This window comes from Xenopus tropicalis, chromosome 5 (genome assembly GCF_000004195.4).
Source record: "Xenopus tropicalis strain Nigerian chromosome 5, UCB_Xtro_10.0, whole genome shotgun sequence".
Classification (NCBI taxonomy): Eukaryota; Metazoa; Chordata; class Amphibia; order Anura; family Pipidae; genus Xenopus; species Xenopus tropicalis.
Window position 1 is genome coordinate 43603148 of NC_030681.2, and position 25623 is coordinate 43628770.

A 25623-nucleotide genomic window follows, 5' to 3' on the forward strand; every position below is an offset into this window, starting at 1 on the left:
GTGACTGGCATTGCTCACAGTGATGTTAGGTTTGTTTGCTTCTGATCACCACCCCACAAAACCCCACACTCCTAATGAATAGTTCTTGTGCTGACACTGCTTCTGGAGACAGTATGGAACTTAGTAGTGAGTGTTCCATAATGTGTATATTGCATTACACACTGTATTTACCTTCGTTGTGTCTTTATTTTAAGTATGTTTGTTACATATGAGTGATTCTATGACACATGAAAGTACAGGAATTCTTTTCTGTAAATATATGTGCGTTCTATTAAACGTGGTTTCTCTTATCTCTCCTCATCTTTCTGGTATAATGAACATTACTGTACACCTTATATTCTTTGCATATTTGTATTCTATTATTCAAAGTATGCTGTGTAGATGTATTTCTTTAATGGTAATCTTTGATGTGCCAACTCTTTTCTTTATATCCATGATCTTATTTCTCTTTGAAATTTCCTTTTCATCTCTTTTTTTTTCTCCTCTTTTGAGTTACCTTTTGAGCATATCTCCCACAAATCTTTTATAGTCTATATCCATCCTAGTTAAATCTGTAGTCCTTTTGTTGAAAATCAGTTTTATGAACCTAATTACATTACCAATATTTTGTTTCACTGCTTTACAAACAACTCTCATGAACAAATGTGTTTTCCCTGGCCACTCCATGTCAACACTTACCGGGATAGCCCCTCCCCTCTGCTCCCATCAGAAGGACCCTCCCCAAAGCTTTAAAAGACCAACCCTACCTCCACTCCGGTGTCTTTTTTGTCCTTCTGCCTCACTTTTTGTTTTGCTCCCATTGGAAGCAAATTTTTCTTTTTAGCCTTGGGGAAGCATTAGGACTGCCTGAAAGCGTCCTAGGGACTGGGGTTTTTGGTCATGGAGATCTTTTATCCCCCCAAGCACATAACCTCATTTTTTTTTTGGAGTCCTTGATGTCTGGGCTCTGGGATCAGGAGGGCACGGTGGTGCTATGGCAGGTATCACTTGTTTGTCCTTGATCCATGTGCCCTCCCAGCTGCGGGTAGCAGGTCTGGTGGCAGGTGCTTATCCCCCCATCTGTGTGCCCTACTGGGCCTGCTTGTGAAGCGTCCAGCGGCAGTGGAGTGTGTGGCCCCTACACTCCTCCTCATTTTTACAGATGGGAGAGGGAGGTGGCAGTTAGCTAAGCATCAGGAAACATGGACTTAGTTAGCGGCCTGAGCCTTATGGCCTCCTTTCCTTATTTCCCCTATACTGGGGCATTTATTTTTTTCTTTAAATGGAGGATTCCAGGTTTCAGAGCCAGCTGCCTTCCTCACAAGTCTTTTCCAAGGTTGAGGTAAAAAAAAAAAAAAAAAAGGGTGCCATTCAAGCCAGCACATGGAGGTAATGCTCAAGATGCAAGCTTGATTTCCAAAATCTCAACACTTGGAGCAAATTGGTAAGTCTGCAATTTTGTCTATTCTGGGAGCTGTGCAAATGCAATGCCTGTTGGAGCAGACACCAGTTGGCAGGGCAGTATTCAGCTGTAGGTAATGGGGTAGGTAGGTCCCCTCCCCCTTTCCTTCCCTCCCTTTCTCCTTCCTGGCTGTGAGGATGAAGCCCCAGGAGTATGAGGTAAGGTCTCTGTGTTACACTTATGTTTTGGTGCCGTAAGTTGCTGTTACTTCCCTTCATACTGCTTCTCATAAAGAGTTGGGCTAGTCTTTTTAAGCTAGGGAACTGGTGTCTGCAATATTTATATGTAACCTGGCTCAGCCAGTGTACATGGGAATATGTGCTAGCCTGGAATGGGCAGCATGGCTCTGTAGCAGAATCTTTATGGGCCAGATTATTGGAACAGCCTACTGAACGTATATGTTAAATCACTTCAGTGGTTCCCTATGCATAATATACCATCCATGCTGAATGTATATGTTAAATCATTTCAGTGGTTTCCTATGCATAATATACCATCCATGTTGAATGTATATGTTAAATCATTTCAGTGGTTCCCTATGCATAATATACCATCCATGCTGAATGTATATGTTAAATCATTTCAGTGGTTCCCTATGCATAATATACCATCCATGCTGAATGTATATGTTAAATCATTTCAGTGGTTCCCCATGCATAATATACCATCCATGCTGAATGTATATGTTAAATCATGTCAGTGGTTCCTAGGTGTAATATACCATCCATGCTGAATGTATATGTTAAATCATTTCAGTAAAATACTATCTATGCTGAATGCATAGGTTAATTAATTTCAGTGGTTGCTATGTTAAACCATTTCAGTGGTTTCCATTTGTAATATACCATATATGCTGATTGTATATGTTAAATTATTTCAGTGGTTGCTATGGGCAATATACCATCTATGCTGAATGTATATGTTAAATAATTTCAGTGGTTCCCATGCATAAGATACCACCTAGGCTGAATGGATATGTTAAATCATTTCTGTGGTTGCTATGGGCAATATACTATTTATGCTTGATGTATATGTTAAATCATTTTAGTGGTTGCTATGGGCAATTTACCATTTATACTGGATGTATAGATTAAGTCATTCCAGTAAAATACCATCGATGCTGAATGTATAGGGTAAACATATTAGTGGGTAATATTCCATGTAATACTGAATGTATAGGTTCAAACACTTGAGCGGTCCTCATGCAGTGTAATATGCCATTTAAACTGATATGTATGTTAAAACACATCTGTAGTTGCCTGGCAGGCTTAGATAACCAACAATTTGAATGTATATGTTGCAGCATTTTATCGGTTCTGTGGGTTAAGGCAATGTCCATACTGTATTGATTCAGTTTTGGGTCATATTGGCTTATGCAGCTTCCAGGTAAGTAGGGGTAACATTATCACTGATAGTGACCCGGTATCATGCTTGTTTAAACAACATTTATTTTGGTTTAGAGCATAGTTTCTATTGAAACGGGCTGTTTGGGTATTGCTCACCCATTGACTATGGCTTATGTAGAAGCAACAGCCAAGCAGGATAATGTAGTTTGCATGTTAATGCAGTCCCTACGCTGTATTTTATTTGTGTTTAAGGTAGTGGTCAACTGACTTAAGGGTACAACCAAGTGGAATTGTGGTTGTATATGTATTATATCTAACAGAGGTGTTGCATGCAGGTATTATACTGTATATTTGTAAAAAGCTAAATTTTGAGGGGGCAACAACACAGTGTATATGTATTTTTCTCTTCTTTCAATACAGGACCAGTACAAACAGCCAAGACTGTGTTTAGGTAGGATACACTGGTCTGAAACCAGCAGCCATCTTGGCTTCATATGCACTGTTATATTGTGTAGATGCTAAGGGCCACACTCGGAGTGCAGACAGGTATTACACACTGCGTATGCACTGGCATGCTACAGCTGTTCAAATTATGTGTATGGGTTTAATGTGACTTAACTTGGAGTTTTAGCCTTACTGTAGACACAGTAGTCATGTTATTTTCAAATTACGTTATGGTTTCAGATCTGTTAGGTGCTGGTTTTTCTCAAGACTAGTGGTTGGAGGATTCCCACTACGGCTGTGCTGCTGGGGTAAGTGTTATAAATGGTTTTATTTTTTTTTAAATTGCCAGGGCTTCTGATCTGGCAGATACTTCTAGGAACAAGGAGCGGCTCAGAGGAACGTGGCTCACAATGCCTTGTAGGTTTCCATGGTTATCCATATAGCAGGGCATTATGCTAGAAGCCTGATCAATAGGACTCTGTATGGTCAATAAACATTCCTGGCTCTGGACACTGATTGGTTCACCATTTAAGTCCAGTATTCAGTGGGTGCATCGGTTTAAAGAACTTCTTGTATATGGGACTACAGAGATAGTAATCTGTATAGGCAACTATGGCCATGACTAGTGCATCATTTTCAGGCCTTGCTGTTGGGGTAGATAGTAAGATAGGCCTGTCCAGTATCCTTGGTCAGGTACATAGAGGGGCCAGTTAGCGGACTAAGTTTAGTCTCAGAGGCCACATATTACAACTGTCACATTTAGAATCTTAGAAGGGTGCTTGAACCATCAGCAGGCTAAGGCTATGGGACAGACCCATGAGCTAAGTGGTCTATGGGTTTGAGCACTGTCATACTGTTGGTATGGGTCGGTTTCCTTTTATATCTATAGGGGGGATAACTGTCCCCTTACCTAGATTTAATCCTTTCTTTACCTGGGTCTTCATTTCCTGTTGGTGCCCTTATTTTAGAGCATGCAAATGAGTCATAGGTTCTAGATCCAATCTACATGATGAAATCTATTATCCTTGTTAAGGTATATATCCTCATAGGAGGGAGAAAAAAAAAAAAAAAAAAGCATTTCTGCAAATGCCAGTCTTGTGGGCATGTATTACAGCTGGACCCCCATTCTATTTTGCGCAGATCCTGTAGTGCCATCCAAATTATGCTTGGGCAGGGTACCAGGAGTGTAGGGTTAGGATCAGCCTTGTCTGAAGCTTTCCTCATGCGGTTTCCTCACAGAGGCGGGCACTGTTCACTTCCAGTGGTGGCATGTAGTCTCTGGGGGTTAGTATTGGCAAACCATTTGTTAATATGTTTGGTAGGTATCAAACTGGCTACTTGGTAGGCTTTTGTGAAGGGTACCATTTTAGAGCCTGTGGGACTTACAAGGCTCTTGACTGGTTGGATTTGCTGGGTTAGTTTCAGGGGTCTCATGCTTAGCTAGATTTTTCCCAACTGGACTCCTGGAATGATTCATGGGTTTTGGGGTCTAGGACATGGGCAGGCCCTTATGCACTCTGTAGACATCAGGAGGAGTGACATATCTACAAGATGCGTATGTTTTGCAGGGGTAAACAAGAAGGCTATATTAGTATTAGCTTGTCCTGGTCTGATACAGGTAGAATGTCATTGACTGGTTTTTTGTTTTTTTTGTTTCCCCTGCTAAGTCTTTTCCTCGGGTGTTTACTACTTTAGCGGTTTCCAGCAGTGATCACTGAGAGAGCACGTTGTTTCAGGCGTGCTGGTAAGTAGTGGAAGTAAGAAGACCTTCGGGTCTAACTATCCTCCTTCCTTATCGGTAAGTGTTTGGTCCTCTTTCCCCAGATGTGGGTTGCACATTTTGGTATCATTATTTTGGTGTGGGCTTTACCTTTTTATAGGTAAAGTCGTTACCCTGGCGATTCACACAGCTCAATCATCTTTGATTTCAGCCCCGATTCCTGGGCAGATATAGGGTTCACAGGTTTTTACCAGATATTGGTTTCTACACCCCACAGTGGGGTTTTCACTTGGTTTGGGATGTTTCTGGAATAGATTTATACTCTGGGATCCAGACTTCCTTCCTTTGTGGAACTTTTACCCTCCCGATTAGGGATATTAGCTTGCTATGTCCCAGTAAGTGTTGACATGGAGTGGCCAGGGAATGAGGAAAATTGTATCATACTTACCGTGATTTTCCTTTCCTGGCCACTCCATGTCAAGATTCCCACCCTTTTTCGGTAAGTTTCTAGAAGCTCATTACTAGACACCGGAGTGGAGGTAGGGTTGGTCTTTTAAAGCTTTGGGGAGGGTCCTTCTGATGGGAGCAGAGGGGAGGGGCTATCCCGGTAAGTGTTGACATGGAGTGGCCAGGAAAGGAAAATCACGGTAAGTATGATACAATTTTCCTCATTCCTGGTCAACTTTGTGGGGAGGGTTTTTATGGGGTGAATTTTTTTTCACATTTACAAGGAGAAGGAAAGGTACAAAATATTGGGCTGCCCCCTGTGATTGTAATCGCTTACCTTACACCCCGGGTTTGTGCTCCTGTTAGGAGAAAACTACACCGCTCCTGGGTAGTTAAAACAACCGATCCTCTTCCTCCTCCTTTTTTTCTAGCAAATTTCCAGCTCTGAGCAGTTGAAAACTATTTTATTTTTTGGGTCAAAATTGTTCAAGTCTGCTGACTTAAGATCACTATGGGAGATTTATCATAATACAATTCTATAGAAACTTCCTGCCTCTCTGGAAAATGTTTTCACATCTTTCTAGGGAATAATGATAAATATGGGAAAAATTCCAGAAAACTAATTTTATTTCCACTGATGACAGAATGTGAAAAGAAAGAAATTTCCCCAACCTTTCCCCAGCCTTTCATTTTTTAATCTTGATCTTCTGCAGCTTGCTATTAGGGTTCTGTGCTAAAGCTGAAACCTAGCTAAAAGCCTCTTCTACTGTGATTACAAGTCAGTTCAAGAGGATATACACAAGCCCCTTATACCAGGGGTCCCCAAGCTTTTTACCCGTGAGCCACAATGTAAAAATGAGTTGGGGAGCGACACAAGCATAAACACATCTGTTTTTAATGCCAGAAGGTGCAGAACCTGTTTTCATTTTGAATGGACATGCTCCACAGTTCTGGTCTCAAATCTAGCCCAAATGCTAGCCCCCCCCCCCTAGTGATAGTAATCACTTACCTGATACCCTTCACCCCCAGGCAGCTTTGCATGGCACCCATGGTTACCAAACAGCACCAGCAAGAGATTTAAAACCACCACTCCCTTGTTATTTTAAGCAAAGCTATGTGAGTTCAACTGTTTAATATTAGTGCATAGATGTTATACTAAGTTGAAATGGTATATCCGATTGTTCTGTACCATTATCTATCTGGGTGTCTTACAGACTTGAATAGCCTTCAGGTTGCATTTATGCTTATTAGTGATGAGCGAATCTGTCCTGTTTTGCTGAAAAATTTGCGAATCTTTCAAAAGAAACAGCAAAAATGTCGTGTGGCAAAAAAAAAATTGTCGCCCATGACAATTCTTTTGACGCCTACGACTATTCTTGCAACAATTTTTGGACGTGCGACTATTCTTTTGACACATGACTATTCTTGCAACAATTTTTGGACACGCAGCAAATTTTTCCATCCGTTTCTCGAAACAATCCACCAATGGCGAAACTCGGAAATTCACTGCAAATCCATGCCTGGCGAAACATTTCGCCCATCACTAATGCTTATGTTTCCTCCTTGTCTGTTCTACTGTCATACAGTCTTTACCATTTCAGATGTGCCAATAAAAAAGACAAATATTTTTAACTGGAGTCATTTTTAATAGCAAATTTTGTATTTAGAAATGTGCTGTATTCTGCACTCAGTCAGATTTTCATTTTTTTCCACTGTTTTGTGCATTTGCTTTGATTGTGTTTTTTCTACAAAATACTGTAGCCAATCAGAGCTTTAAAAGATCCCACTGCCGAATGTTTGTATGGACAAAACGCACTTCAGTATAATGTATGAAAAGTCACAATTTCTACCTAACCAGTAAATGTAGGGAGCTGACTGGTTGCTTCGGGTTACTAGACCTGTATACCCAGTGATGTACATGTAATTTACTCGTTAAAAAGAAAACATTATAAATGTATATTTTTTCTTTAAAATATCTACATTAAATTTTAATGATAAAATTGTCTTTTAGATCATTCCAATTCATTTCATTTTCTTATTAACCAATACGAAAATGTGTTTTTCATTTGTTTAAAACACACATTTTTCCACCCTTAAGATAAAAATCCAGCGAACCATGAAACTTCATTGCTAAACAAACACAAAGCCTATGGCTTTATTTTTTTCCGTCAAAGGAAATAATATCAGTGACCTTAGGTCAGTTATTTCCTGGTTTAGTAATTAAGCAGGAAATATCCTCCCTGCAAGTGAGGAACATGGTAATAAATGTGTTAGGTGCCATTCGGTTCCATGATATCTCAGTCTGGATAAATTTGTCCTGCGCTAGTGAAATGCTGGGCAATCTGTTAATCGCATTTGTTTATGTTTATTAAATGTGTTATAATGATTAAACAGCAACGACTTGTTATTATAAACGTGTGATTATTTTTCTGAGAGCAGGAAAGCATAATCAATCCCTCCCTTCCTTTTGAAATTACATAGAAATCTTCCCTCCTGAGCACACAAACTTTTCTCAGTGCTCTTGTGAAGACCTGGATTTGACACCAGTCTTTGTTATGCATGAAATTATTCACAAACGCTAAATAGAATTAGTGAAGAATATGTACAAAAACTGGTACAGGAACAAGGCAAGGGAAGAGCACTTACAGACAGGAGTTAAGAGGAGTTACGAAAGGCAACGAAATGAGCTGTAATAATGAATAGAGTTTAGGGCAGTTAGGGCTAAAAAGAAATTGTCCTGTATTAAGAGAAATGAAATATATGGCCAAAAGTATTTGGGCACATTTTTAGCTAGAAGTATCTATTCATTTGTCCTCCGTTGGAACATTCACTCTGGGAGCAATTCAGAAGCATTCATGGTGGGAGTGGGGTTTTTTTATGGGTGATCAAAGAAAAATAAAACATCACAATGCAAAGTGTTGACTGCTTTGTGCAAATGTTACTGCCATTGGATTGTGGAGCAGTGCAAATGCACACTCTGCATAACATTTTACTGCCCATTGTGACTAGGGTGGATGCTAATTGCACTGTGCAATGACTTTATTGTTTTAGTTGAATAATTAGATGTGTGTATATATATATATATATATATATATATATATATATATTGGGGACAATGAACAGAATGTATAAGGAGAGGCCAAGTCTAGAATAGAACATACAGTATATAGAGAAAAGGGTGATGGAATAAAGGAAATTGAAAATAAAGTTCTCTGACACCTCAGCATCATGGTTTTCAGAGAGTTCCAATATACATTAAATAAAGTTTTACAGAAGATAGATGGAGAATTTCATGGTGATTTCATTTGATATAAACATTAATGTGTAGAACTATTGACACAAAATATGCACATTTTAGATCCCTAGTTCAGTTATGGCCAAACGCATCTGGGCACGTCACCAAAAATGACATGTCCTTAGTTGGAACACTCATTGCTGAGTTCTAAACTGTCTCCCGGAAGCAATGGCAGCACATTGGGAATATGAGGAAAACCCCCAAAAGGTTTACTATGATCTGAATGAACAACACTTTCACAGCTATATTAAGTTCTCTGATGTCCATAAGAAGCAGTAGAACAGGCAAAAACGGCCAGTGCAGGCTAGGGCAGGACAGGGGAGTGGCAGCGGTGGAACAAGGTGGAGCAGGCAGGTCCAAGATGCACCAGGATCACTTTTTGTATAGGTTGGCATACCTGGACCATTCAGTTATAATTATAAATTGGTACATAAGACTGACATAAAATCTAATAGATTATGCTTCAGTACTCACTAGCAAAGTCTTGGTTCTCCTCATAATAGGTAAGTTCCTGGCCAAATTGCTGGGACTCTATGAAATAATTGAAAAAGTTGGGTGAAGTGACCTATAACATAGCAAGAATAAGCAGGTCAAAATCTAGCCTGTGAGGGTAGAGAAACTTCTACTAAAGTGCATAACTTTGCACTTTTCAACATTGAACCTCATTTTCCATTTCGCTGCCCAGTTTTCTAATTTTGTCAAATCGCTCTGCAAAGCGGCAGCATCCTGCATGGAAATTATAGTTTGTATAATTTAATGTCGTCAGAAAAAATAGAAACAGTACTCTCTATGCCCACCTCCAAGTCATTAATAAACAAGTTAAAGGAACAGTAACACCAAAAAATGAAAGTGTATAAAAATAATTAATATACTATGTACTATTTCCCTGCACTGGTAAAAGTTGTGTGTTTGCTTCATAAACACTACTACAGTTTATATAAATACCCTGTTGTGTAGCCATGGGGGCAGCCATTTAAATTGAAAAAAGGAGAAAAGGCACAGGTTACTAAGCAGATAACAGATAAGTAACATAGATTCCCATTGTATTCTACACAGTTATCTGTTATCTTCTTATGTAACCTGTGCCTTTTCTCCTTTTTTCAATTTAAATGGCTGCCCCCATGGCTACACAACAGCTATTTCTATTAACTACAGTAGTCTTTCTGAAGCAAACACACAACTTTTACCAGTGCAGGGCAACAGTACATTATATTTTAATTATCTTAAAACATTTTTATTTTTTAGTGTTACTGTTCCTTTAAAAAGCAAAGCCCCAAGGACTGACCCCTGCGGTACTCCACTAACAACACGCTCTGTAATCTATCCTGTAGTCATTTCCCTATCCAAGTACAAATATTATTTTTCAGACCAATATCCCTTAATTTTATCATTAGCTTTCTGTGCGGTACTTTATCAAATTACATATGGGGGTTAGAGTCCTATATCTTACTAAACAAGTTGAATTGCCTAAAATTTAGACAGATTTATGTGTCCTTACTTGTATATTAGTTGTAGTTTTTGTATTGTTTGTACAAAATGGTGGGAGAGTTTTCAGTTACATATTCTGTGGTTTGTTCTGTGTGTATTCCCAGCTGAATAACTAAATAATTAATGAGTAGATCATCAGGGGTGTCAATGTGATTTCTGAGTATGGGGAAATAAGACAGCTTCAGAACATTAACTCATTGTCTTGCAAAGGTTATTCCATTCTTTCACCTGGCACTGGAACATATACAGCAGTGGTAATTGTTTGCACATACAAACTCTGTGAATCACCAGGTAAAATAAGGATGGCCTGCCCTGAATATACAATGGCACAACCAGAAATAACAAAGTCATGTTCCCTTACATCATGAGTACAGGTCACAATATAAATAAATTATAAACCTCAGTAAATGTAGTCTATGGCTTTTAAAAGTTATGGTCCAGAAGAGCAGAAGCCCTAACACTGCTCATCCCTTTTCTAAAGCACATGCCCAAGACAGGTGTCTCCAAACAAACATTACAGTTAGGTTACATTTGAGACCCACTGATATTTAACCTGTATTTTAAGGTTTAAATTATAGAGAAACAACTGCAGAAGCCATTTTCTTTCTCTGAGAGCTAAACATGTTGTGGTGCTGTAAGATGCAACTAAAGGAGGGATGAGGACATAATAGGTCACTGACTTATACAGAGGACTGCCTATACTTGGACATTTTTTATGTGAACACAGAAATGCAGCACAAGTATCTTTCAGCACAGATCTGTTATCCAGAATGCTCAGGACCTGAGGTTTTCCATATGACCATAATATGGGTCACCAGACCTTAAGTCTAAAAGTCATTTAAACACAAAAAGAAAACAATTGCATTATTTTGCCACCAGTATGGATTCATGGGGTGTTTCATTTTTACAGAGCAAAGGTAAAAGACTTTTCTGTATAATGGGTTTCCCTATAGCACATCTTATACCTGTATTCTATAACTGACAGAATTTGAAGGTGAATAAAAGGTAGAATCGTTGGGCAAGTTGTTAGGCAATCCTAGTCTGGCACTCCTGTCCTTCAAAAAATTAATCATTCTTACGTATTATTCCTGTGAGTGTCACATGGACATTTTGTTGAAATAAGTGAAGTACTCACATGGACTCACCCAGGGTGGCACAGGGGAGGCTTGGGACACAGAAACAATATAGTGGTGTCATACTCACAGGAATTTTCTTTTTTTTTTTAAATAAGAAGATCGCCAGCCCAGGGTGAGAAATAAGTGACTATAATCTTGGCACCCCAAGACAGATGCCAAGTGGATACTTCTACATGATTGCAAAGATGTTCCAGATCACAGCACAATACAGCTAACACAGTGGTTCGGGAATGTAACAATAAGCCAAATTCTCTTTATTAACCTTTTACATCATAATACAGAATAAAATAAACAAATAAACAATATTTATGTATGTTGTACCACTCCCGCAGGTTTGGCAAGGTATAGTTATTGTTTAATCAGTGTCAGTCAAAGGAGGAAGAAGGGGTAAAAAAAAAAGGGGGGGGGTAGGGGTTATGTTAGGGGAAAGGTGGGGAGAATCAGTGCAATCTCACACGTTTAGCAAACAGATATGGTTATGGTTGTCTTATGGCCTGGTGGTGATGACATTTTTCCACTTGTTGAGCACTTGTCAGGTGCTCTACTAGTTTTTTACACAAGAGGGTTTACACAAGGTTTGGGTTATTGCAAAACAGATTTATCCAAAGCAAGCCATTTGGCTTTTTTTTCCTCAAATTTGTCTAAACAGTTTCTGTCTAAGTAGACTGCTTTTATGTGTATGAAATTATCATTGACAAGCTGTTTCCAGTGGAGTAGAATACGATTTTTGGTTAGGAATAACAGTTGGATGGACAGTTGTCTATCATACATTTTGAGGGGTAATTCCTCTGTGATGCCTAATAGGCTTAGCTTTTGTGTAGCTCTATGCAGAAGTCCTAATTGAAAGTTCCATATATCTGTCTAAAATGTTTGAATGTAGGTGTGCCATCAGAACATATGGAAGAAAATGCCTCTCTCAGAGAATGCTCTAAAACAGAAGTCCACAGTGTTTGGATAGATTTTGGCCAGTCTTTTTATGTGTATAGTAAATGCAACTGAAGAATTGTATTTGTATGAGTTTGTCTCTTGCAGGGATTGAGGTTTTGCCTTGCATGATATGTTGGAGCTCTGTAATTCCTTTATTAGTCCAAATGCTGTCTGGGATTTGGGAAAAGTGCTGTAACAGTTTGTTGTTCCACAGTGGCATTGTAGGTGAACATGGGTTAGGAGTTATGTAAGCTTGTTTAGCCACAATTTGCGTGCATATGTAAATAAAGTAATTATCAGAAGAGAATCATTCAGTTGTGGTCCAGCAAAGGGTCCGGATGGATTCCTCTGATCCCACAAATTTCCAGAGTCAGGGATCTAATGTCAGGGTTAGGGTGCCACAATTGTTGTAAGTTAGCAAGTTGTGCATCCAAACAGTAATTTCTGCAGCTGGAAAGAACTATTCCTTTGCTTTGTGGGGCTTGTAGGGCTTCTCTCAGCAGTCTGGGTTTAGAAATGGGTTTAGAAATGGGCCATAAAAGAGTATGAAACAGCTTGCCAATGTTGAACCCTTTGAGCGGGATATATATTGGGGCATTAACCAGTAAATATAGCAGCAGAGATAAGCATAGCATCTTAATTAAGTTCATTCGGCCAACAAGAGAAAGAGGTAAGGTAGACCAGGTAGGAATTTTAGCCTAAAGGTGGTTATATATGGGCAGATTTCAGCTGCCGATTTGGGTTCTTCAGACTAATTCGGCAGCTTGTCTGCCCATGTATAAGCAGCCCTGAGAAAAGGTGAAAGGAGATGTGTTTTGCATTGTTATGTTTATGCACATACAATTGTTGGGCCCGATTGTTCAAGTATTTTTGTTAACATCTAGGTCTCTCTGAGTTGTTTGCAGGAGGGCTTGATTTTCAGGTGTGGGGTGTTCAACATAAGTTTGTGCAGCTTGGCACGTAATAGCTTCTGCCTTTATAATATCATGCCTATTGCGTGTTCTGTGGGCTTTGATCATAGAGATATATTTTCCTCTAGTGAAAGCTTTGTATGCATCCCATGTATTCTAGGCTGGTTTTGGTGGTATATTGGCAGTCCTGAACTTTGTATGGTAATTGGGGAAATCTGTCTGGAGTTCTGCAAGTGTTATCCATCTACTTACTATCGCCAGTGTAGAGTGACCTGTATGGAGTTATGGTCAGAGCAAGGAGGTGGTTAAATTCACATGCCTGTTGCCTTAGTTAAACTATCAGGTGTGGCATAAACCAGGTCAATTCGGGACATGGCAGATTTAGCAGGGGTAAAGCAAGAGTATTGTGTTTCCATCTCTAGAGGTCTGTCAGGCCAAGGGCTTCAGTCCATCTCTGAAGATTTGAGGGGCGTCTCCTCTCTGGTGGGTAGCAATCTATATTTTAGCCTGGGATTGCATTAAAGGGGACATATAACATAAAATTTCACAATGGCCTAAAGCATGCTAATAAACATAAAATAGAAGTATCCATTTTTATTTTTACAACTTTTAAATCAAATACGGATTCAAAAGTCAGAAAACTGCACTCAACCCACCCCTTTTATACAGTTCCGGTCCAAGGCTTCTCTCTGTATCCCTCAGGGGCTGCTGGCACTTCCAGACAGGACTGGGCCAGCAGATATGGGAGGCGTTTTTGCTGATGTCACTTGGATCCCCTCCCCGCTGCCTTTACCACCACCTTCCCCAAAGGCATCTGTCATCATGTCCCTGCTTCTTTCCCCCATCTTGTCCCTGCCACCTTCCCCAAGCAGTTCCCCGTCATCTTCCACAAGTGCCTCCCTACTACCTTTCCTGTGCTGCTCCCTGTTGTCTTCCTTGATTGCTCCCCTGCTGCCTTCATTCCATATTATTATTATTATGGAGGAGTTTCTTGACATTGGTAGAGGTGGACCTTTTCTTCTGAATCCCAGAAGAGAAGTTGAGGTAAAGTACCTTGGAACTGCACATCCCCTATGCACCTTGCGGCTGTTAATTCTGTGTCATAGCCATAGTTTAAGGGGCATTTACAGGTTTTCCAAGAAAAGTTCCATTTTTTATCGTTTCGCTTTTTTCGAGATTTATGTATATGATTGTTTCTTTTTAGTCCTATGGAGGCTTAGAATAGTAGATCAATAGAACAGTCAGTGACAGTCTGTACTTGACACAATTTTAAAGGAAAGGTAACCACCTCATTGCTTTCTATTTCATCCAGTTTCAAGGGGAAGCTCAATCATTAGGAATGGGTGCCCCTGGGGGCAATGGTTTAGTTAGGACTCTGTGTGCTGTGTCAGTCACTCTGTAAAGGAGGCCTCTGGGTCTTTTCCCCTCTACTCCCCCAGGTAGGCCCACCACAGTGCATTTCATGACACGCACAAGAGCCACCAGTATTCCATGACAGGCAAAGCATGGCCCCCCAGCATTTTATGACAAAAAATTATTATTTATTAAACTATTATCTTTGGGACTACAACCTCATTGTTCTATTTTGTCCCATTCATGTTCATACTGTATGCCAACTAAATAGCTGCTGAAATCCCAAAATAGAGAGATGCTAAACAAAAAGCTAAATAATCTAAAAACCACATATAATAAAAAATGAAGGCACTTGAAAATTGTCTTAGGATAACTCTCTATATCAGCGGTTCTCAACCTGGGGGTCGAATGACCCTTTCTCAGGGGTCGCGACAGTCCCGGTTTTCACAGCGCGTCCCGCTGTCCCGGATTAAACAATCCAGGCCAGCGGGACGCGCTGGCTGCAGCCGACCACTCCGGCACCGTCTGTTCTTGGGCTCCTGTTCTTATTCGGCTCCTCGTACGGCGGCGACAGTTCCTTTTATAAGGTTGCGCCCGTGCGTACGTGTGACGTCACACGTACGCACGGGCGCAACCTTATAAAAGGTCCTGTCGCCGCCGTACGAGGAGCCGAATAAGGAGCAGGAGCCACAAGAACTCTGTGGGGGGAATTTTCTATTGCAGGTACTCTCTATGAGGGCTCTGTGTATGGGGGGGTACTGTGTATGGGGGGCACTGTATGGGGGGACACTGTAAGGAGGGCTACTGTGTATGGGGGGGCTTTGTGTATGGGGGGGCACTGTGTATGGGGGGGCACTGTGTAAGGAGGGCTGCTGTGTATGGGGGGCACTGTGTATCGGGGGCACTGTGTATGGGGGCATTGTGTATGGAGGGTACTTTCTATGGGGGCTACTGTCTGTGGGGCAATTGAGGGCATGGTCTATGGGGTCAATTGGGGGCACTGTCTATGGGGGGTACTGTTTATGGGGGCAAATGAGGCACTGTGTATGGGGGGCACTGTATGGGGGTGCTGTCTATTGGGCCATCGTGGGTACTATTTTAAAAATGGGGTGTGGCAATTGGGGTGTGGCAATTGGGGCGTGGCCACAAAGTGGGCGTGGTCAAAATGAGGTCACCACAAAATGAGGAAATGTATTAAAGGGTTTGCGGCATTAGGAAGGTTGAGAACCACTGCTCTATATCATACTAAGGGGCACATTTATTAAAGTACCACAGGTACGAAATACAAAAAAATCGTATTTGGTCGTACTGTGCGTATTTTCTGCAACATTTTCGAACCTTTGCGCGACTTTTTTGTACTCTACGACAAAATTGTATTGTCATGCCAAGTAAAAAAGTTCGGGTTCATTCAAGCTTCGGTATCGTGACTTTCCTTGGGCCATGTTGAAGCTGCAGAGTGCCACTGAGCCCTATGGGAGACTTTCCTTGGGCCAGGTTGGAGCTGCAGAGTGCCATTGATCCCTATGGGAGACTTTCCTTGGGCTGGGTTGGAGCTGCAGAGTGCCATTGAGCCCTATGGGAGACTTTCCTTGGGCCAGGTTGGAGCTGCAGAGTGCCATTGAGCCCTATGGGAGACTTTCCTTGGGCCAGGTTGGAGCTGCAGAGTGCCATTGAGCCCTATGGGAGACTTTCCTTGGGCCAGGTTGGAGCTGCAGAGTGCCATTGATCCCTATGGGAGACTTTCCTTGGGCTGGGTTGGAGCTGCAGAGTGCCATTGAGCCCTATGGGAGACTTTCCTTGGGCCAGGTTGGAGCTGCAGAGTGCCATTGAGCCCTATGGGAGACTTTCCTTGGGCCAGGTTGGAGCTGCAGAGTGCCATTGAGCTCTATGGGAGACTTTCCTTGGGCCGGGTTGGAGCTGCAGAGTGCCATTGAGCCCTATGGGAGACTTTCCTTGGGCCGAGTTGGAGCTGCAGAGTGCCATTGAGCCCTATGGGAGACTTTCCTTGGGCCGGGTTGGAGCTGCAGAGTGCCATTGAGCCCTATGGGAGACTTTCCTTGGGCTGGGTTTGAGCTGCAGAGTGCCATTGAGCCCTATGGGAGACTTTCCTTGGGCCAGGTTTGAGCTGCAGAGTGCCATTGAGCCCTATGGGAGGCTTCCAAAATCATGCACAGAAGGATCAAAGTCAGTAAGGTTTTCCCGCCGTTTACGAAAGTTCGATATGAAAATGTATTGACTTTCGGATCGCCAATACAATATTATCGTGACTATTCCAATTTTTTCATGAGCATTTTTGTGATATTTGCGATCATCAGAACTTATCGTATCTAATCCAAATTTTTCCCATTTCAGGATTCGAACTCGTACTTTCATGAATGTGCCCCTATAAGTTAAAAAAAATTATCTGATGTAATAATAATTTTCTATTATACTATGAGTTTGTAGAAATGTATTTTAACTGATTTGTTAAGCACCCATTAATGTGCGCTGTGTTTGAATGCAGTGGGCACTGATTTTTGGGTTTAAAGATTCATTGGGTTGTTTGAGTTTCAAGTAAGCTTTATCAGAAAGGTCTCTGTAAATACAGCCATAAGCACTCACAGTAATGCTGCACTGAGTCCTCTATCAAAAGAAACACAGGATCTCTTGTCTCTTTTTTTTGTAAACATGATGCTCCAGTGTCTGACTTCTTCTCTCAGAAACATCCTTATTTCCAGTGGCCAGGGTCTGACAGTTCTCTCCTCTACTGCTCCCCCTCCCACCAGAATGCTAAGGACTCCCCTCCTCTTAGGAATGTGTGATCTCAGCTATAGGTTAGACAGCAGACAGGAAGCTACTTAAAATGGCAGCTGCATAAGAAAAAGGAGAAAGCTTCTAAAGTTGTTTACTCAGGTATGGTAATGGTTTCTGCAGAATAAATATAGTGTTCTAGGTGGCACTAATGTGGCAAATCTATTGGCAGTAAAATGCCAAAATGGCTTTCTTCTCCTTTAATAACTCAGGAAACATATTGTAAGGAACTGCTGGAAATCTGTTCAGGTTTAAGGGGACATTGGAATCTATATGGAACCTCTCACAAAATGGTTGAGAAACACTGTAGGCAATTACTAATGTTAGAAATAAAATGCAATAATAAATATCCAGCTCCCTCTTATCATTAGGAGCAGCCAGCAGTTACTGTGGGTGTGGTAAATCCTGTGTGGTTTCACGGGTGGGTATTGTATTTAAAAATCATCTGATAAATGGCTAATTAAAGTGTATTCTATTGTGAAATAGCTTCACCCTGTGTAGTAATGTACTGCTATCTTTCTACCCCCACATCAGTCTAAATATTTTCTTTAGACTCTAAGGTGTTGCTCACAAGTGGACATACAGTTCCAACCCAGTTCCTATGTAAATGATCAATTAGCAACACAACTAATTAGTTAGTTAATAAATTTGCCATTTGTTTTCATTTTTTATGGGTTTTCAGCTATTTAATTTTTTGTTTAGCAGCTCTCTCCAGTGTGGTATTTCAGCAGCTATCTTGTTGCTAGGGTCTTATTTTTCCTAGCAACCAGGCACTGTGTTGAACGAGAAACTGGAATAAGTATAGGAAGAGAACTGAATAGATAGATAAGTAATACAAAATAACAATAACAATAAAATTGTAGCCTCACAGAACAATAGTTTTTTGCCTGCTGGGGTCAGTGACTCCCATTTGAAACCATAAATACATAATGAAGACTAATTGCAAAGTTGCTAGTAATAGGGCATTTCATACGTACTAAAAGTTAATTTCTAAAGTTAAATATAAAAAGTTAGAGGTGAATTACCCTTTAAAGCAGAAAATGTTTCAGGACTGCTGCATCAAATATTCAAATCCAGTTTAGCTTACCATGGCTCAAGCCCCCCCATAGTCATTACTGATAGAGGCACTCAGTTCAGATGTGCTCCATTTGCTTGTTGCTTTGTTTAAACCACAGAAATGAATTGTGGTGCTTTCCTTCATATGTCCCAGGTTTCCCATTCCCTCTTTATTAATGGCAAAGTCAGCGCCAGGAATAAAAGGGAAATACATGTATCTTTACTTTACACAAAGCATTGCTTTCATTTTAAGAAAAATAAAGAAGACAATTCAGACAAAGGGTAAAGAAATGAATATTTAATTTAAAAACAAAAAGATTTCTGTTTACATCGCACTATACATCCACTGTTCTTTATTAATTATTGGACCACGCAGTAATGATGGCTAGTGAAACAGTGAAAGACACTTGGTATTAATCATTCTACACACTCTTCAGAATTAAATATGATAAAGGTCCTTGTTCCTCCACTGTAGGATAAGGCTATGAAATAAGCTGGCATGTTGTGAAGCTCAGAAAAAAACTAATATCTATAATTTGCCACATTTAACAAAATAAATAAATATGTACAGGGTGGCAGGCCATGGCAACCACAGATGTGGCTAGCACTAAATAGTACAGCAGAAACCGGCTAACAAGTATTATACTGCACACTGAGAAATGAAATCGGAAAGTATTGTGACAATGTGAGACACTATTATAGAGGGTAAATATAAAATATTGTGAATTATTATATTAAAATTCTACTACATGGTAGTAAAAAGAGAAAGGGAGAAAAAAAAGTACAGCAACTCTCTCATCATATCAACATATACAGTAAAAACTAGCTTTGTGTCCTATTAGCACATTCTAACATCAATTCCCTTTTTTCCTTGGCAAAGTTACCTTTATTTTTATTGGACAGCAGGCTTTTGTGGGGCCTGATTTAGTTAAGCACATCTGTCCCAATAAGGCCCTTCAGTGTTGAACTTTATTTTTGTATTGGGTAGGTAGAAAGCTAGTATCTTTTAGGAATATTCTAGTGAAACAAACACCATGTCATCCCTCTATAGCACACAACAAGTCAACATTCTGACAAGTTCTTATAGACTTTCTTGTAATAAGTGAAAATAACATGTAAGGAACAATAATCCTATCCCTCCTAAACATCGCAAGGGAAAGGTATTTCTTCAACTGAGAAAGATACACTGGAAAGATCAAACCAGCAGCATCTGACTTTCACTTGTTAATATGGAGAAAAGTTAGGGTCACTAATTCAGTATGTACAATAATAACATTTTAGTGTTTATTTCACCATTAAAGGAGAACTAAACCCTCCCTAAAAACGTCAGCCACCCACCAGCCTCCATCGCCCCCAAAACTCAAAACATCTATTACACTAAAAAGTGTGACTCTGCCATAAATATGTGGAGTTTACAGCCACCATCTTATTCCCAGCGCCAGACTGGCCCACCAGGTGCTAGTGGGACCTCCTGTTCACCCAGACATTTGCCTTGTATGCCTAGATTATGGTCATTATGGCCATTTGTCAGAACAAAGAAAAGAAATAGAAGGAATGATAGAGAATAATATGTTTGGAGAAGTGATTAAGAGAATAAAGAAGGTGATAAAAGAGAGAAAAGGAAACATTGTTTGGAAAGTGTGCCCAGAGTCTAATGCTCAGATTGAAATTGTAGGAGTAAAGTCCTAAAAATAACAAGTCTGGCAATGTTTTGGCCATGAATAATTGGCAGACACAAAAGTTATGTCCTAGAAATACACTGTAGGTCATGCAAGGATATCGTCAGATAGGCAATACATGCACCGATATTATCATTACCCAAAATACATTTTTAACCTGTTCAATCAACTCAACAACCAATCGCCATGGTACAAAAACGGTTAGGACAATAATTCACAGCCCACACATGGTCTGAAAATCACACAAAACTTTGCTTCATATGATTATATTGTGTAAATATGGCCAGCTTTAGGTTTTCTGGTGGGCCCCAGGCAACCCAGTCTGGCATTGCCCTAGATCCTCTTCTATTAGTTCGGCAACCCTAAGCCTGCAGAGGCATGCCCAGTTAATGCTAGGTCCAGAATCAGGTTCAATTGTACATACTCCCATATTAGCGAAGTGAGGTTGTGGGGAGGGAGCTTGCACGGGGGCAATAGAGGCTGATGGAGGGTGGCTTAGATTTGGGAAGGGTATAGTTCTCCTTTAAGCACAATTTTATTCTTGTGTAAATGCATTTATAAAGACTAGGCTGTGAGTATTTGGTCCTCTTATCTGGAAGAAAAAAAATTACTCAACAACAACCTGGAACTGAAATGTTGTTTAGAAACCTAGAACTGGCTCCCAACTCTATATAACCATGGCTTGGGGACAAAACAGCCTGTCACAAGGGTCCAAAAATAATGAAATGATTTATGAGTTATTTACAGGTATCTCTTGTATGTAAATGATGTAAAATGCACCTATCCTCTATAGGTTGCAATGAACAAGCCTCCAAAACAGGAAATTACTCCAAAGAATCAAGAAGATAACAGACCTCAGCCTTTTGTTCTGTTATGAGCATCTGATTAACATTCAGCACACAGTAACAAAGAGTTTATAGGAAAAGTATCACTAAGAAATAAATACAACTTAACTTAAAGATGAATTAACTTAAAATAACAATGTTCAAACTGTTAATGGCAAGGTGGCCTGCAGCACAAACACAATTTACATTGAATAAAAAACCCTTGAATGAAATGGAGAGGACGAGTTTTATTTGAATATCTGGTCACACTATTCCTTTTGTGATGTATTTATAGAATTTGCTTTCTACTTTTGCACTACTGATCCCTTGCAGTACATTGCAGCTGGCAAATTAGTAATCAGCAGAATGAGATGACTTTTTTTCCATCTGCGAAAGGCAAGAGTCATGAAAATACAAATTTCTGTAAGGATGTTCCTGACATTGCTCCTGTCCTTGTTTAAAGACCTTATGTCAATCCTGACCAGAACATTATTAGCGGCATCATCCTATAATTAAACAAATATTGCATGAAATGCATGGCCAATCAAAAGGTTCTATGTCTGACCTAATAAGGCGCTTCTCAGCACATTCTTGAGTACTTCCTTGAGGAAATTATGACTGAATTATGCCATTCTGAAATGTACAACCAAGTTCTGGGAATAACTGTTTTATACAGTTGAACTTAGAATTTACTCCCAGGCATTGGATTCCCTCCACTGTCCTCTGGGAAGTGTAATATAAACAGTGTAATCCTGTTAAACTCAAATCTATGTTGCGCTACTGTCAAATGTGGCTTGTAGATTATTCAATGAGCAATGCTTCACATTTATAAAAGTTATTTTTGTGCATTAAGGTTAATACACTTATGCAGGTAAGCATCTTTATGTGGCTCCTGGTAATGTTTTAAACCAGATTATTGCCAGATGCCTTCCTTTTTTCCCAACAATAATGATTTCAGTGTTACAAATGATAATAATATTAGTGGATAAAATGCATCCATGTACTGACGATGACACTGAACCACCAGTGGCATAGGTGTACAAACTTCTTATAGTCATAAAGCAATCTTCCAATGTGCATACTAAAAACATAGAAATGCCATTATAACTTGTATTACCAAACAGTACATATAAAAACTGTCCCTTTTGTGTTCATATTGTCGTTGTGCAATGATATAGGGCTGTATGTTAGAGTGAGTCCAAATGAGAAGACTACTCTCCATGTCACAGGTTGAAGTGATTAGTTATTGACTTTGTAGGTTCAAAAATCCTAGAATCTTCTTTTATGTAAATTCCATAAGACCCTTATTACCATTTAGCTGTAAAATTTGATTTTGTTAATGCACATCTATTCACATATTTTAAGTGTATATTTACTTTTGAACAACAGCTTCTAAGGGAGCAATTCTTTTTAGTATCTGGCCCTTTTCGGCCAAATCCCCAAAATAAAAATCTGAAGTTCATAAACCAGCACTTCCAATTTCTGTGGGATGTTGTCCTTTAGAACTTGGTGCTTTTGCTGTATGAATCTGACATGATGATGTTCTTGTAGAAGTTGTCAGAATGGGAATTATAGTACCCCTTGACTTTGTCAATAACATGATGAACAGGAAGGATCGATGTCTGCTCACCGTCCACTGGTGTAAATTTAACTGAGGGTCTGTCGCCAAAAATGTAACCTGTGAAAATATCATGTATTAGTTTATCTGCCAAGGCACAATGTTTTACAGGCCTTCTGGCTATATATTCAATTTCACATGATTACTTGGGATAGATCTCAGAATGCTGCAGAACATAAATGAGTTTTTCATCCTGGAAAAAGACTAAGCTATTTACCTGTTACAGCATGCTCTTTTATAAAACAGTACACCACTTGGCAATTCTGTGTCTTAAGTACAAACTGACGTACCTGTTGGGTGAGTCACGCTATGTGCAACTGACATTTGCTAGTAAATCATGTTATTCCCAAACATTAATTAAGCAAATCTAAAAAGGGCCATGTGTTACACCCTGTATCACTATGTACATAACTTTCTTGAGACTTTTCTGCAGGTTAGTTAGTTTGTTTATTACAGGTGGAGTTTGTTTGTTGGTGTGGATCCTACACCAAGGGGTGAGTAGGGAAGGAGCTTTTGCACTTAAAATATATATAATTAATTTAGGTATTATACGTTATTAAGATCAAGGTACTGTAAATATTTTAAACTATGATAAAGTTTGGTAAAACAAATAGATCTTTTTTTTTTAATTCTTTCTTATTCATAAATATATACATTAAAGATACATCATCAGAATGGTGATGTTCTGGTCCCAGCTAAATCTAGTCTTAGTTGCCACTGTGAACACCATCACTTTCCGTGCTTACACTGTAATCTATGATAACACTAAAGATAATTAAACAGCCAGGGGCCCAGGAGGGATAGAAGTCCTAGCTGGGCACTGACCAGCAGCGCTATGATGTCATATTCCAACAATTTTTGGGGGCCTTAAAAGGAATATTCTGTATCTTGTAGTTATGCCACCGCATGGAGTTAGTTGTAACAACTCAACCATTCCATAACAGCTATGGTTTGGAAACGAGCTTGTTAATGCAATATATTTTTATAGAGATCTAAATTGTTTGGGGGTATAGTTTCTCTTTAAGTGGGAGGATTTTTAGCCCTGTTTGCATTTTACACACGTCCCAAGCTGTTATTAAATGTGATATTTCCTATCTTCTTTGAACTTGTCTTTTTGTATTATCTGTTTCATTTTTTGGGCTAATGAAATGAAGCTGATACACTGCACAACAGAACTTCTCATTCCTACTGTAGGGAAACAAACATTCCATATTAACAAAATACCTGCTTTATCCTTGTTCCTACAGACCATAATCTGAAAAGTCATGCTTTATGCCAACAACAACATTTCCAGAAATCACATTTTTAGAGAGGGTACACTTAGAAAGAATGTAAAAATGGTGCAGTATTTTTCCTGTCAAAATGTCACACAGGTGAGATACTTGCATTGCTACTTTGTGCACTTATTTTGATAAAAGAGACAATATCACTTTTGTTTTTTCATTCATTATTTTTCTTTTTATTATTTAAGTTATGGTTTCTAAACTTAGCCTGTAATGTATAATTATTAATATTGATTCATATCTTCAGCATTCTGCATCCTGCTAAAAGCAGTAAAAACTTCCTTCTAAAATGCCTGGATTACAGCATTGCTGCAAAGTCACCAGCATTGTTATTGCTCCTTTGTAGATAAAGTACAATACCTTGGAGCAGATTCTGTAACCTATTAAGTTCAGAATCTGATCTGAGAATGCACTGGGTTTCTGAAAAATTAGGCTACTGCCCAGGCAAATTATCCCTGATTAAGAAAAACAACTCCTTAATCAAATAAGTGTTTTTTAAAATATATATGAGTAAAATATTTGACTTAGAGAAATTAAACAGACCCCCAGTAAAGGATCAAATACTGGGGGTCTGTTTTAAATTTAAAAAGTGATAGTGTCCCAGAAGCAGCGTTATTCTAAATGGAAAAACAGGAGTCTCTAGCACCATTCATTTACATATCATCCTGAAGTGTCAAACTCAGTTTACAAGAGAAATATATTCTTTAGCTCGAATTGAAGCATGATTTTATTGTGATTAAATATGGACATTTTACTCAGTTTGCTCTAACAATTGGCAGTACATTTTGGTTTTTCTGTAGAAGGGATCGCCATATTGTGATACCAGATTAAATGAGTCATGAGTGCTGGGAGTTGTATATCTGAAGGGCTCATTCCTGTATCAGCTACAGGACTAAAACTTCCAAAAGGAATGGCATTAGAGAACTCGGGTCTATGGGTAATTGGCAAGTGTGATGGCTGAGTAAACTGCCCATACATAATACAAAGCTGAATGTATGCTGGGTGATCTTGGCTTTTTCTTATGTATTAGCATGGGGCATATATTCACTGTGAATATGAATGGGCTTTAGAGTTTTCCAATTTGTAGCAGAACTTCCAATTATTATATCTTTGTCTGCTTGCACAATGTCTAAAATGTTCTAAATTTACAAGAAGAGCCAAGATCAGCCTTGCTGGAAACCAGCATGGAAAGCGAAGTGTGCACCTTTACCACCACAGCAGTGAGACCCAACAGCACAAGAGGAAAGAGCAGATAAATGGAATTCCTGATTCAATGTAATTGTCTTTTTGCCTCGCTTGTGTGACTCATGCAAGAGCACCCAACCCACTTGCTGAAAGATCATGCATCCCACGAAGTAAACATTACCTGGATGACTCCACCACTCCTTAAGGAATGCTTCTAGAAGCCATTATCTATACCACAAACATGAACGCGTGGGTCAATTGCGGAGGCAAAATATAAGCAATATGTAGCAATATCTATTCAACATACCTAAGGCATCCTCGTGATTCTTTAGCATACACTATTATTCTGAATAAAAATATTAATACCACTGCTTCTTATTTTCTTGAACTTTAATATACCATATAGACAGTAAAATTTCTAACACTGTCGACTGATTTAATTATGCAGTGCAAACACCAAAGCAGCACAGAAGTCTATATTTTTTACACTTAGGTATAAATATAATTTTGGCTGCTATGACCACTGCTGTTTTTTACCTAAGCACAGCAAAGATCACATTATCCCATGCTTTACGTTTTGTAGGTCAAAGTTAATGCCACTGGAATCTCCTCACTGAGCCATTACTAATATATAGTAAAGCATTTATAATGACTCGAACTTTGACTCCACTTAGTGCTGC

The 25623-nt window shown here is 39.5% G+C and overlaps 1 protein-coding gene and 1 long non-coding RNA gene across 5 annotated transcripts in view; one reads left to right on the forward strand and one right to left on the reverse strand.

Annotated features, from left to right (window-relative positions):
• The first annotated feature begins 1379 nt into the window (after window positions 1-1379).
• On the forward strand, window positions 1380-4944 carry LOC105947439. Its single transcript, XR_001170880.3, has 3 exons — window positions 1380-1599; window positions 3472-3539; window positions 4899-4944. It is a non-coding gene; the product is annotated as an uncharacterized LOC105947439 (long non-coding RNA).
• A 13693-nt stretch (window positions 4945-18637) lies between these two features.
• adgrg6 (adhesion G protein-coupled receptor G6) overlaps window positions 18638-25623 on the reverse strand; it is a 99646-nt gene continuing 92660 nt past the window's right edge. For 3 of the 4 annotated variants that reach the window (XM_031902012.1, XM_031902011.1, XM_031902016.1), the window contains one exon: window positions 18638-22535. In XM_031902012.1, the coding sequence (XP_031757872.1) occupies window positions 22357-22535 (179 nt within the window). In that variant the 3' untranslated portion in view covers window positions 18638-22356. Of the gene's footprint in view, window positions 22536-25124; window positions 25172-25623 lie in introns of all 4 variants that reach the window. The other variant, XM_031902015.1, reaches the window with a different exon arrangement.